Source organism: Pezoporus flaviventris, unplaced genomic scaffold (genome assembly GCF_033815535.1).
Source record: "Pezoporus flaviventris isolate CSIRO_AGI_PZ_B2104156 unplaced genomic scaffold, CSIRO_AGI_Pfla_v1 ptg000029l, whole genome shotgun sequence".
NCBI lineage: Eukaryota > Metazoa > Chordata > Aves > Psittaciformes > Psittacidae > Pezoporus > Pezoporus flaviventris.
Genome location: NW_026892577.1, coordinates 6,469,932 through 6,483,704, shown reverse-complemented (window position 1 = coordinate 6,483,704; position 13,773 = coordinate 6,469,932). Strand labels below are relative to the sequence as shown.

General features: G+C 40.6%; 1 protein-coding gene across 3 annotated transcripts in view; it reads left to right on the top strand.

Annotated features, from left to right (window-relative positions):
- The first annotated feature begins 659 nt into the window (after positions 1-659).
- The window catches only part of TECTB (tectorin beta), a 391,734-nt gene continuing 378,620 nt past the window's right edge, over positions 660-13,773 (top strand). Inside the window, exons 1-2 of one of the 3 annotated variants that reach the window (XM_061458763.1) lie at positions 660-909; positions 11,928-12,016. In XM_061458763.1, coding sequence (XP_061314747.1) covers positions 11,941-12,016 — 76 coding nt within the window. In that variant the 5' untranslated portion in view covers positions 660-909; positions 11,928-11,940. Of the gene's footprint in view, positions 910-10,851; positions 11,045-11,927; positions 12,017-13,773 lie in introns of those variants that run through there. The other 2 variants (XM_061458761.1, XM_061458762.1) reach the window with 2 other exon arrangements.

The window sequence follows — 13,773 nt, the reverse complement described above, 5'->3', positions numbered from 1 at the left end:
GATCCTTTCTGCAGTAGTCTCAGGGCAATGAATCCAAGTTGCACTCAGAAATGATGGAGGCTCTCTGTATTTGCAGGACGAAGACCAATTTGAAGAGCATGTGGTGGGCTCAACAGCCTCATTGTAAAATAGTCTTACTGCAGGCAAAGCAGCTTCATAAGAAAAAGTATTTTGTGATAGATAGGATTTGTTTTTAAAAAAGCTGTTCTATGTGAAATTTGAAGAGCAATAGATTTATTTGGCAAACATAGATGCAGAAGCTTCCAATGCTCAACAACAGTGGAAAGAGGACCATTAGTTTAGCAATCCTGAAAAATTACTAGATTTAGACTCCTAAAGAACTCAGTTTGAAAATATAAATTAGCCATCTCAATCACTTGGATCCATTTTTAGAGGTATTTAGATGCCAAGTGCCCCTAGAGTTAAGATATTTGACAATAAACAGGAAGTTTTGGTTGGAATAGCTATGTAATTTTAAAAAATATCTTCAAATTTAGAGCCTACTGGCCAAGCAGAAACAGCTATTACCGTCACAGTACTCAACCACATAAATAAATCACCAGCATGATTGATTTCAGTGGCCTTTACTCCTGATGGCTCTTTTCCCAGGCCATCTAGGACACTTTGTCCAGTATGTTAAATCTGAAAGATAATAACCATTGTAGATAACAAAGCCATTTAGATACAAGTATCAAGGCATATCCCTGCACAAGAACTATATTAGGATGCCCCCAGCTTTAGCATGGACAGACAAGAAATAAGAGGACAAGAGGAGCTGCCCCTTTTTGTGTGATCTGTGCAAAGTCAGAGGCAAGCACAGTCCATGCATTGGGGAAGGCTGGGGCAGGTTCCCTTGCACACGAAGCTGTGGAAACCTCCCTGAAGAAGGCAGAGCAATGAAATATCAAGGTACTGTTTTCCCTGTTTCTCCTTTTTGTTTCTGGGGCCTCTGAGCAGCAAACTCAGGCTGTACCTGGCCTCATCACTTCAAGAGAGCATAGGCTGAGACTAAAGGCTCCACGCTAGCTATGACTGCACAGTAACACACGAAGTACAAGAGCCTTTGTTTCCTTCTCTTTGGTAATGATTAAAGTAGCTGATAAAGTGCAAAACAGTGCATGAATAACCTGGGGTCATAGCAACAGCCTAGTGCCAAGGAGCTGTGTTAGCTGACCACCATCGACTGCCCAATACCAACTACTGTTTCCTTGCTCACAGAGCCTTTCCTGGCTGATGGCATACTCCCAGTGAGAGGAGCAGAGGTGGAAAAGCAATCAGGAAAGCAATACTGCAACCTTGCACAAAGTGAGGGAGTGCTGGAAGGAAAGATTTACGATGATAATCTCACAAGCTTATTTAAGAAGTAGCATAGACAAAGTCATGAAGTGAAGGAGACCCTGTGAGCATCAGTGTTTACTCAACTTGAGGTATTTTCCATTTCAATTGCGTTTACTCAATTGAGCTCATCAGTGAGCTCAATGAAAGTGATAACTGAACAGAAGGCTGGTGAGAGAGGAAACAATAAAGGAGGTGTGAGGGTGAGAAGCCAGCCCACCACACCAGAAGGTGGCATTACATTACTGCAGACGTGGTTTTAGTGGCGTATTGGACAGACGGTAATGATTGCAACTACAGCAGGAAAATGAAGACTAGAAAGTGAAGAAATGGGGGATCAACAATGGTGATAGAAAAGGAGGCTGAAAGGTTTGAGGTCTCTCTGCAACTGGGGATCTCAGCTGAGTTGGCTTCTGACAGGAATTGAAGGAGGAAGGGAACATTGAATCATAGAATATTTTGGGTTGGAAGGGACCTTCAAAGGTCATCTAGTCCAACCCCCTTGCAATGAAAAGGGACATCTTCAACTAGATCAGGTTGCCCAGAACGACATGTGGCATTTGTTGTTCTGGAGAGGAGCATTTTTCCAAACTACCTATTACTAGCCACAGATTAAAGCTTAGAAGAGAAGTCAAAAATGTCTGGATGACTGAATTTATTTCACTCACATCTGCTATTCCTGAGGGATGTAAGCTTTGGTTTATTCTATTTTGAATTACCTGATAATAAATTATTAGGTAATGAAGTAGGTAATTAATGTATCCCAAATGATTCAAGGGAATTATGTTTGCCTTCATATCATTGCTTGCTTGTGATATTGAAACAGCAACGCTAAACAATAATTATTATTAATAATGGAAATAATCAGAACAGTCCAACGAAAGGCCCAAGAGATGGAGCAGCTCTTAGAGGAGGGTGAGATGTCTTTACCAGAGTTCATATGAGTGTGTGAGTCACTTTGCTTTTCTTTGTCATGCGTTGTCTCTTTATAAGTACACCACTGACACCATCTCCTGGCCAGTTGGTGTCTGGAGAAAAATCTTTTAAAGATACCTGAAAGACTGGAATTAAAGGTATTGCAAACGTAGAAAATATCATCTTTGCTGTATCTTACGTACCTTCATATTCACTTATTTACCTGAAATAATACCATGCCACCCCGCCCCAGAATTAGATGTAGGGTGCGTGCATGTCAACTACATTTGGTTGGAAACCGTAAGGTTTCCAGCAAGGAGTATCTGAATATTCTAATATCAGTTTATATTTTCAGAACTGGATATTGATTTTGGTATATCTTGCTTTGAAGCCCACTGAGAAAACCCAAAACTGATATTAAGGAAAAGCCTGTGAAAACAGACCATTTCCCAGTGTTTCAAGTTCAGCACTTTAAACCTTACATACTTTCTGAAATATCACTAATGTATCTTGACCAGCTATTGCTGTCAAAGATCAGCACTCCCTGTTCTTTTTACTAATTTTTTTAGCTATCAAGACCATTCAGAGATGCAAAGAATAGCTCTTCAACTTTATATGCTTTTAGTACAGCCAAGCAGCCAATAGACCAAGGTCTGTCCAGTTAACACTCATTGAATTTATCCAGCTGTTTTCAAGCATTTAAAACAAGCTTTCAGAATCTTATCCATAGATGTCCGACACAGCATGATAAGGAGTTACCTTGGAAATTGCTCAGGGGTTATTGTTCATACGTATCAATTAGCCCAGTCACTTTTCATTTCAAAATGACAGAAGAACTGACACAGTTCAGGGAAGATACCTTTTTAAGCTTTGTCTGTAGAGTCTGTAATTCCATAAAAATCATCAGAATTGGTAACTTGTGTTTTTGCCTGTAAATTAATTCAGGAACATAGGGTCAACTTCTAATTTTAGCTAAACAAACAGCAGCAGAGCCTGCTGCATCATTAATAACATCATCAGTCTAGAGTCTTCAGCACAATCTGTCTTTGAGAATTGAGTATTTGGAGCTGTAGTGGGTTTCTGAGGAGTGCAACTCTATAAATCCTTGGGAGGTAATCAGGTAATCCTGAGGGATTTTCATAGGAGAGAACTGCAGTGTCATACTTCTGGAATAGCTTACAGGACATATTATATGAATGCCACTCTATATTATAATTGCAAACATTTTGCAGATGACCACAATGTTCTGTTCAGCTAACTTGAAATGATCGCTTTCTGCAGAGTGCATACTTGATCCCATTAGTGAGCCACAATAGGAGACAGAAACTGTCATTTTTAAAGCTAGCAAATAGTACTTATGATCACCATACCAGATGGTCAGATTGATTTTGAGCAAATCAGTGCAACATCAGCTACAGCCCAGCAGAAGAAAAAGCAAAGGCATCAACTTTCTCAAACTTGGTTATCAGAGGAAGCCTGTAAAAAATCTCTGAAGAGCTGTATATGGGCAGTAACACAGCCATCTCTTACATTTGGTGTTTCACTGATTCTATTATAATCTATCTTCAAACAGCCTATTAAAATAGAAAGATCTGGCTTTTATTTGTCGTTGGTTGAGTCATAAAGAAACAAATAAAGGAATACCTGAGTGCCTGAGGCCTCTAGACTTGATTGCTCTGCTTCATCCCACTACATGCAGCCTGTAACCTCTCTCTACTGCTATAAAACATGTTGAATGGAAAGAATCATATCATTGTATATCATCGTGAGCATGTTGGTGCAGTTTGAAGAGAACTATATCCTTTAACTTATCTTTAACTGAAATTTCACCCGTTATCTATGGGAAGTCTTAGTGAACTTTTTGGAGGTTGGATGAATTAAAGGCTATGTCTTAACAAAGTGGGAAGAAAAACTTTGTTTATGGCATAAGAAAAGGAAAATCCACTGAGAAACAAAACTGGTGATGGATTGTGAGTCATCAAATCATTAATAAGCCATAAGGCCAGTGTGAGTGGTAAGCTGACAGGCTGACAAGCAGGGCAGTTTACTACTTTGGGTGGTAAAATGGAAGGCCCCTGATCTGGAAGGCACGGTCTGACAGTCCAGGCAATAGTCCTGCAGCATCCCAGAAAGCTTTTCTTACTCAGAGGACAAACCCATCCAGAGTTTGCTTGGACAGCTTTTCCTCCAAGCTGCTTACAGTGACATAGGGGAAATAAGAGCAGCATGGCCAGCTCAAGAACCCTACACTGGGCTTTGCCTTTCTGTAGCTCAGTTCCACTATCTGAACGACAGAGATAGCAGTACTAAAACTGTGATAAGCATTATTATGACCACTTTACAAACACAGCACAAGGTAATTAATACAGTTAAGCTTGATACGTGCAGCTCTCAAAACCACGTAATTCTGTGTAACAAACAGATCCTTTTCATGGCAAGAGAGACTGTCTCCAAGCAGAATGCTATCAGACTGCTGAAAAATCACAAACTTTTAAAACTGGGGACAACACTGGTATAATGGATACAGTGTGCTAGGAAAAGTAGGTCTAAGAATGAACTAGCAGGATTATGTAGCTTGGGAAACCAGAACTGTGATTTTAATCAGCAGCTGATTAAAGCAGAAGTGCGGAGGTTTGTGTTTGATTTGAGAGGGCAGCACTACAGGTACTGAGGGATTATTTCATAGGGAAAATGAATGGATCGTAACTCTTCAAAGGATGGGAATTACGGTGAAGACTTCTAGAATCAGATTTTTACCAGTCCTCCCTTTATGCAACCCTATCCAGATCCACCAAGCAGGTTTATAATTCAGCCGTCTCAGACCACCAGGGAGTTGGAGACAGGTTCTGCAGCTCAGTTAAGGGTAGAGGTGTTAGAGAGGGAGCAGGAATACTCCAGACTCCCAGTGCAATGTGGATTGTAAATCTGAGGAAAGGTTTGTAGGCTTGGGAATGCGAATAGGTGGAGGCGCTTCCAAGATAGGCAGAAATCAAGTTCTTTGTTGTAATTCTGACATTCCTCCTGCTTCTGAAATTTCTTTATCACTGCCTCTGCATTTTTCCTTATTTTTTGTTTGTTTTTTTTTCTCACTTAATCGTATTTTTAAAATAAGCAACATACATTCAGGCTCAGTTCCTCAGTGCTCAATGGAACTGCTACTGAGGGACACCAGAGGTGAAATTTGCCTTTAATATATTTTTAAAGTCTCACTGCACTGCAGTCCTTTTCCTTGTCAGCTTTTCTGTAGTAAAGCATGTAGGTCGGGTGAGCAGCATTATTTATGGCCAGCGCATCATGGCCAGGAATCAGGCAGCTGCTACACGCTCTTTCAAAGTTGTTGTGACATACTGCAACCTAAGCTGGGACACATCAGTTTACTGCAACCTTCCCAGCACTAGTGGGATAGCATCCAGAAAAGAGAGCATTGCTGAAGCAAGAAGAGCAATGGTTATTGGGTCAGAGCCAGCTGCAAACCTGAGAAGATTAAACTAAAGAATGACGCAAAGAGTCCATTCTACCTTCTTTCTCACCTTCCTCTTAAAATCCTCCACTGCATCCTCCCACCCCACACTGCCAAGAGATCAAGACCTGTTGTTGAGATAATAAGAACTAAAAAGCTTACAAGGTGTTATACAGGGCAGCATGGTTGAGATCCAAAAAAGCACTTAAGCAAACCTGGAAGCCGTTTAGGCCACATTCAGGCGATTCCAGCAGCATAATTCCACTACAAAACCCTTAATCCACATATTCTCAACAGAAAATACTTGCAGTTCTGCTATGGCACATACCCCACGGGACAGCAGTGCTGATTACAGCTGAGCCCAGCAGCCATGCTCTCTTCAAAGGACATCTGGAAGAGACAGGCCTGGAGGTCAGAGCCCTTGCCCAGGGCTTTGGGAGACCCGGATTTTATTCTCCTTGCCTGTTGAGTTGAAAGCTGTCTTTCCCCAGAAGTGCTCTAACATCTAGAAGCTAGCCTTGGGTACTCGGTGAATAATTTGAGGGTGCTGTGCCAACTGGAGCAGGCTCAGGCATGTGTGCCGCAGAGCATTCAGGGGTGCTTAGACTTCCAAAGCAAACAGAAAATGAATGTCAAGCCAACCAGAGCAGTGTGCCTGGCTGGTCTCCATTCAGATGTCCACAGACATCTAGTGCCATTTAAGATGTCCTTGAGTATCCTATCTGGCCACCAGATCCCACTCCAAGCCTCCTAGTCTCCTAGAGGTCCTGTGTCTCAGATGCAAATATCTTGGCCACCTTACAGCACCTGCTAATGTAATACATACCTTGCCTAGGCAAATGAATCAAGTGCCTGGCAAGTTTAAGCATCTCCAAATGGCAGCAGACTGTGGTCTCAGCTGACCTGTGTAGAGTCACCAGTTCCAGTCTTGCGTGACCTGTTTTACATGTCTCATGCCTTTATTAAATCAAGCCCAAAATCCTTATCCTGCATAACTAGCTAGCTCCAATACAGCCCATAAAACTAAAAGCCAAATAAAACACTTACCCACACAAAAGCTTCAAGGAAACTCAGCTGGAAGTTGATGTTTTCTTCCAATAGTAGTGAACTCCAGATAAAACTTTGCTGGAAAAGCTTCCAAAGAATGTTACTCGGAGTACACCGGTAAAGCTAAACGACAACAGGATCAGGCTTTCAAATGAACATGAAATATGATTGTTTATTTCAGCCACATTTCTGTGCTCAGCAAGATTTGCTGTTGTAAATGTCTGTGTGAATGTGTTGGACAGCAGAAATATCAGAAGCAGAATGCTTCTTCAGTTGAAAGTGTGCTTCTTCACCAGGTAGAGCATGTACCAACAGCAGCACTGTCTCACCAAGCATGTGGGTGCAGGTGATTGCTGGGAATGATTCAGTGCCATGTAGTTACACAGACAGGCAGGTGATGCATGAGCAAGTTTAGAGCAGAAGATTATCTCTTCCGGTGGCCTGAACCCTCACCTCTAATTTTTATGTGACTCCCTCTCCCACAAACACAATTTCCTCTGGTTTTTCCTGCTCCTGGTTTGTTTTGTGCACTTACTAAGAATGTCAGCCACCTGTGGACTTACGGTGCAGGGTATCTGTGGACCCCCGATGCTCTTGTATGCATATGGACAGTTCTATCACCTGCTCACAAGGCTGAAACATCACAGAATAGAATCACTAAATCATTTAGGTTGGAAAAGACCTTTAAGATTGAGTCCAACCGTAAAACTAACACTGACAAGTTCACCACTAAACTATGTCCTTAAGGGCCGCATCCAGGCGCCTTTTAAATACTTCCAGGGCTGGTGACTCAATCATGTGCTGAAGTGAGTGACCAACCATGTGCCGTGAACAACTAACTATTGGAATGGTATTTATTCTATAAGAGGCAAAATGATGCTGAAATCCGTACGGTATTTATGACTTGAGGCAACGAATCTACACAGCACAGCTCACTGGAGACTTCAGATCCAGGACAAGTTTGACTGTACCAGCATAATGCTGCATTTCCAATAAGACCCATTAACTCAGATAAGGCTCAATACAAATGCAGTCACCACACTTCCAGACCTGGCGTGGATGTCTCCATGCCTGTGGGATAAAGACACTCCTTATGTCAGACAAAACCAAGTATGCCAGGTTTCGGTGCGTGGTTGGAAACGCGATCATCAGTACATTACAGCCTCTAGGTGAGTGTCACCAGATCTCACTCCTGGAATCAACTAGCTGCTCCATTGATCCTCATTATCCCATAAAGTCCTTCCATATAGCTAAAGGGCTCTTCAGGTTTATTGTTTTACCCAAAACAATGAAAATTGGATGCCACAATATCCCTTGCAGATTCAAACAGCAGAACCTCGTTTTCGTCATGTAAGAATCAGACAGCAGATACTCACACAGCTTTCCATCACAATGTGAGGAACAAAGCGGGGGAGACAAGCTGCCCTTGTAGGTGAAATTCACAATAAGGCCTTCATTTGCTCTTTGTCAAAATCTTTACAGGTACTTAGATTGCTGAGATTATTCAGTGAGCTTGGAAAGAGTGGGGAAAATACAACAATCCTCAATGGTCTGCTTTGCAATTTAATGGCTTTCCTTTTTCTATGTGTGCAATTACTGAAAGAAACCTAACCCTTCCCCAAGCCTTCACCTTTGATCAGAGCAGGTATCAAATAATGGTTGGCTTAGGTACATTTTGTGCTTGTTTCTTATGCAAATGGAAACTACTATACACCAGCTGGTACTTCTGCCAAATTTGTTTCATGGATTTCATTTGGTTTTCTACCTTTCACCGCTTTTAGAAGGGATATCATGTACATGGAGATTGCTTTCCTGTGAGAAGATAGTGAGAGATTTATTTTCTTTCACAAATTATGGGACTAGCTCCATCTTGTAATTCCACTGAAACCTGTAGCATTACACCAATGATAACTTAATTACAGTATTCGCTAAATATCATCAGAACAAAGACAATTTGTCTTTCAAGTGCTGTGTTAATGCTATGGCGAGCTTGAGCACTTATGTAATTTTTAGCAAGGCATCTACACTATGCCAAATCAAGACTAGCCATATATCTTATGCTCCAAATCAGCCCTGTGTGGGCAGACCTGCGAGACCAAGTCCAACCCCAGGGCTGAATGTGATCCCTTGAGCTTGAAAAATCAGTTTGTAGAGGGTCATAAGGCCTTTCTCATGGCCAAAGTCACAAACTTTCTCCTGCAAGCCTCTCCTTCTTTCTGACCTATATATATGCTTGATAATAGGGTGAGTCATAATGTCTCACAAGACCCTGTGTTCTGGTTCCAGACCAAATACACACACACACAAAGACAAAAATAAGTGAATATACGTACATCATATATTCAGTGTATACACACAGTATATATTCAGAGTTGGTTTTAGGAAATCAAATCTGGGCTTCCATGCCTGCAGGATTTAGGGTTGAGGCTAAAACCAGAGATACCTAGAGTTAAACCTTCCTTATTTTAGGATTTCTATTGAGGTTAATCCCTAATTCAGTCACACCAAATCAGTTATGAGCTTTGGTTCTTGTTTAGTGGATTATTCTTTAATTTAATTAAAATAACAAACCCTGGCCGAAGGATTTTGTCTGTGTGTACACCTTTAACTAATCTCATTTAAATCAGAATGTGATGGCTTGCAGGACTTGGCTCACAGGAATAGTGAGAGTAACCTATTATGTGCTCTGTATTGCAAATTATGAAGCTTCGGGTCTAGGATCAGGCTTATTATTTGAAACTAAACACAGAAATTTATAGGCTTTTCAACCTTTCCTTAGGGCTTTTGATCAGTTTGCAAGAAGCAGAAGTCACCCTAATTACTTATAAACATTTTCATTGTAGATTCACCTGCATACCATCATCTCTGGAGATAGCTAGCATCCGTTACTACTAGTTCATGTTGTAGTCATAGCCATGCTTTGCTAATGCCATCTGGCTTGAGATACTCCTTGTAGTGAATGCTCTCTTGAAAGTACATCCATAAATCTCTCACCCACAGGAGAGCTGAAAACACACTGTCTAGCATTTCAGGTTAAGGTCAAGGCCACTGTGTTCTTCCACCCCATGCCCTCCTCCTTCAAAAACTCCAGACAACTGCTTTACCACTGCATAACCCCTACATACTTGAGTGAAGGCAGACCCACACCAAACCACTGCCATGGATGAGGCAGAATGAGTCTCTCCACAGAAGTAGACACCAAACCATCTCTGAGGAGCCCCACAGGACTGGGTCCCATAGGCAAGGTCAGTGAGATCCTCTGTGTTTTGTGACTCCAAACTGGTATCAAAGCATAAGTAGCTCAACACCACCTGAATTTGGGCACACATGCCCAAAGTTGAGCCTGTGCCAGTTTATGGGTCAAGTATTTACAACTCATGTTTTTTATGCAGGCATGTAAAATAGCAGCAGCACAACCAAGTCCTTAAAAAGTCCTATCACTAAAAGCTAACACGAGCATCATGTAGTAGGTTGCCAAAATATCTTACTAGCTGACCAAGACTGTCATACAGCAACCACATGACTGATGGTCATGTGAAGAGCAAATTTGTTTTAGTTTTATGTGCAGTGGTGAATTGTACACATTCTGTATTGCAATATTTAATGTATGTTACATAGTCTTGTATGCAGTTAGTATTGGGTACTATAGTTATACAGTATAATACTCAGGTTTATGGAATATCCTACATAAACTCAGATTACATGCCTGTTTACTTTTAGAAAAAATAAGTAAAAAACCCCAAAACAACCCCAAATGTGATCTGTTGAAATTACTTTTGTCCATTTGCATGGCACAAGAGGTTGACATCGTTAATAAGCCATTCAAGACAAGCATCTAATTCCTATGAATACCTTTTCACTGAATTCTAGAGAGCAGCTGTGGCTTCACCTCCGCAGAAATTCTACATTTTCCTAATTAACTTGTAAACCAAAGATGTTGTGTAAGTTATAAACCTTCGTCAGGTTTCTGTTCAACTACATTCAAGACCTAAAAAAAGCCACCATAGAAAGGCTTCTAAAAATCAAGTAGCAGCAGGACAGTCCCATCTAGGGGAAAAGAACTGCTTTTCTATAACTCTTCTTTTTTTTCCTGCCACACTGGACAATACTGGCGGGTTGAGATTTAACCCAGAGATGGGCTCCTTTTACAAGATTGCTTATATAAAGAGAAGATAACACCAGCTGGGTTCATTTGAAAGGGGACATATTGGGAAGAGCTGAGAGCGCAGCTATTGGAATAAGACCGGGATGAAAATCTGAAATACTTAGCCCCTTCTTGCCTCGTACGTATAATATTTAATTTCTTATATAGTGCATAGGATTATCGTTAGAAAGAATTGTCACTGAAATGTATTGTATGAGCTTTTTCTTAAATGCGTTTCTTTAAATAGAGGCTGAGTGAAAATGTTGAAACTGATTTTTGTTTTGTTGGAAATACTTAAATCAGGAAGACTTTTTTGTCTTTGCCTAGATAACATTTGTTACTTCTGACAGTCTGCTTAGTGATGTGTATGTAAGGACAGACACTGAAGAGTGTCTACAAAAGGAAGACGTGAGAGCTCACGTCCCAGTCCCACAGGCTGTACGTGCTTCTTTCTTCCTGTGGGAACAGCTTGTGGGTTTAAGGCCTGAAGTGGAAATGTAAATTACTGGTGTGTATGTTTTCCTAAACCCTCAGCATTTAGCAGTCAAGGAGAAAATGTATAATTTACCAAAACTGAGCTCATGGTCTTAAGGTTGTATACATCAGGATAGCCGTCACCAAAGAGAGCAGTGTCAGCATTTAATTTATAAGCACAAGATGTGTGTTATTGCATCATATTTCTTCTAGTAATTTCTATTCTCTCTTGGTCAGCTCCCATAGTTTCAGTTTCATTTGGTTATATTAACGCTTTGGGTTTCATCTCTTTACAAGAACAAATAAAAGCTAGAATAATCGAAAGCCACGACTAAACTGAAATAGTAAAACTGTCACAGCACTAATAATGGTCTTGGAAGCATTTATCCTGTAAGATGCAATTACGTTGGGCGACAGACTATCACTAATGTTATTTGTTTCTCTCTGCAAGAACATGTTTAAGAGTAGCTGCAGCTTCAGGTCTGCAGTCAATGCATTATTTTTATTTCCAGTTTTGGAAACAATTTCAGCTTTTATTCCCTGTGTCCTCAGATCATTGCAAGAAATGTTGACTCTTACTATTTATCTGCTGGTCATCTTGGCTCAAGCTCTTGCGGGGCCTTGCAGTCCAAATAAAGCAGGTAAAATAACTTAAGTCTCCTATGATCTTCTCTTATAATTAAGATGCCAAAGGGTTGGGTTTTGTTGTTTTTTTTTCTATGTAAAAGTGGAAATGTTTTTCTTCAGAAAGTTAAGCTGTTGGTTCTGGAGAGCTAATCCTTACATTTCTTTTATTGATCTGCTTTTAGCTAGCATAGTAAAGCATGTACCGTTAAAGTCCTAGCCCACAGAGAATTGCTTAACAGGATGCTTAACTCTGTGCAATAATTATAGTGCGATGAAGTTAATCAGAAGAAAAATTCAGGTATAAACTGGCAAAGAAACCAGCAATTAGAAATTATCTCCAATAGCACAGGCTAAATGCAGAAGATCTTTTATGCACAAGCTGGGCTTTAGTCCCACTGACTGCAATCAGATGGCTAGTGGTGAATGAATCTGCTGGGCTGAAGTGCTGAACCACACTGCTGTATTACATGAGAAAAAAACACATTGAAGTTAAGGCTTTAATTGCACACTGATTTCTGCCTAGAAACACAAATGATCTTGTGCAAGACCTGTAATATAGAATTTACTACAATTAACAAATGTGCTTTAGAAATGTGCTGGAATATGGCTCAATATAGAGTTTTTGCTTTGTATGTGCATGACTGATGTCAGACTACTGTCAGTAATTTCATGGTGTATCTGAACTATTTGGCCCTCTGGCCACTTATTTAGGTACCTTCATTTACACAAGCAGTTTCTCTGAACTGCAGGAATTTTCATAGCTGTGAAGTCACCAGTGTTGCAGATGCGCCCATCAACTCAAGCAGAGCCAGCCTGCGTGTGCTGAAGTTTGTTGACCTAAAGGAGCAAGTTGATAAGATCCCTAGTTGTCCTTCCCCGAGCATTCCCTAACAGACATGGAAAGGCTGCAAAATGAGGCTTTTATGATAAAAGTGAGACTTTGACGGGCTTTAAAAGAAATAATTGGTTAATTCCAGGCAGGGTGTCTTTTTTGTAACTGTAGTAATTGGAAGTCTTTCTCAGTTTTCAGGTCACTAATGGTTAGCCAGTATTTGCCCTTTTAATTCCCATCAGACATTCAAATTCACACTGCATGATTCTCTTTGAAAAACATCCAATTCTGCTATAAGTTGCAATGTTCAATATTCATGGTTCTATTAGTAGTCACCATGTTTGGAAATACATTGCACTGCTATCAGCCATCACTGTTAACAGTGCTAGGATTTCAGTTCATTTAATATTGCTAGTAACAGGGCTAGGCTTTTCAATGCATTTATTATTGCCATTAACAGGGCTAGGCTTTTTGGTTCCTTTTTGGATGTAGGCTTTTAACTTGAGGATTGTAAAACTCCATTTTGTGCTGGTGCTGCAATGCTAGTGCAAGGAGAGAAAGGGCAGAATATCTATCATGGCCTAGATCTAACACCACTACAGAAAGGTGCAGATCTACCTAGCAAACAACTTCACCAGTATTATTTTTACAGAGTTGGTATCATTGCAGAAGCCAGCTCTTCAGCATAAACTAATCTGTGCAACCATTTTTCATGTCAGACTCCTTAGCAGAGTCCTGTTCCTCAATCAGCTATTCCAGAAAGGTACAAAATTTACAGAAGTTCTGCATTGATTAGAAGGCAAAGCCCAAACTCATCCAAAAAGGACAGAATTTAACAATCCAAAGGTCAATTTTGTGTAACAAAAGTTACTCACATTAGGGGACCTTTCAGCACACACCCCTGCTCATGGATGCTTAATCCCAATGGAAAGCAGGTAT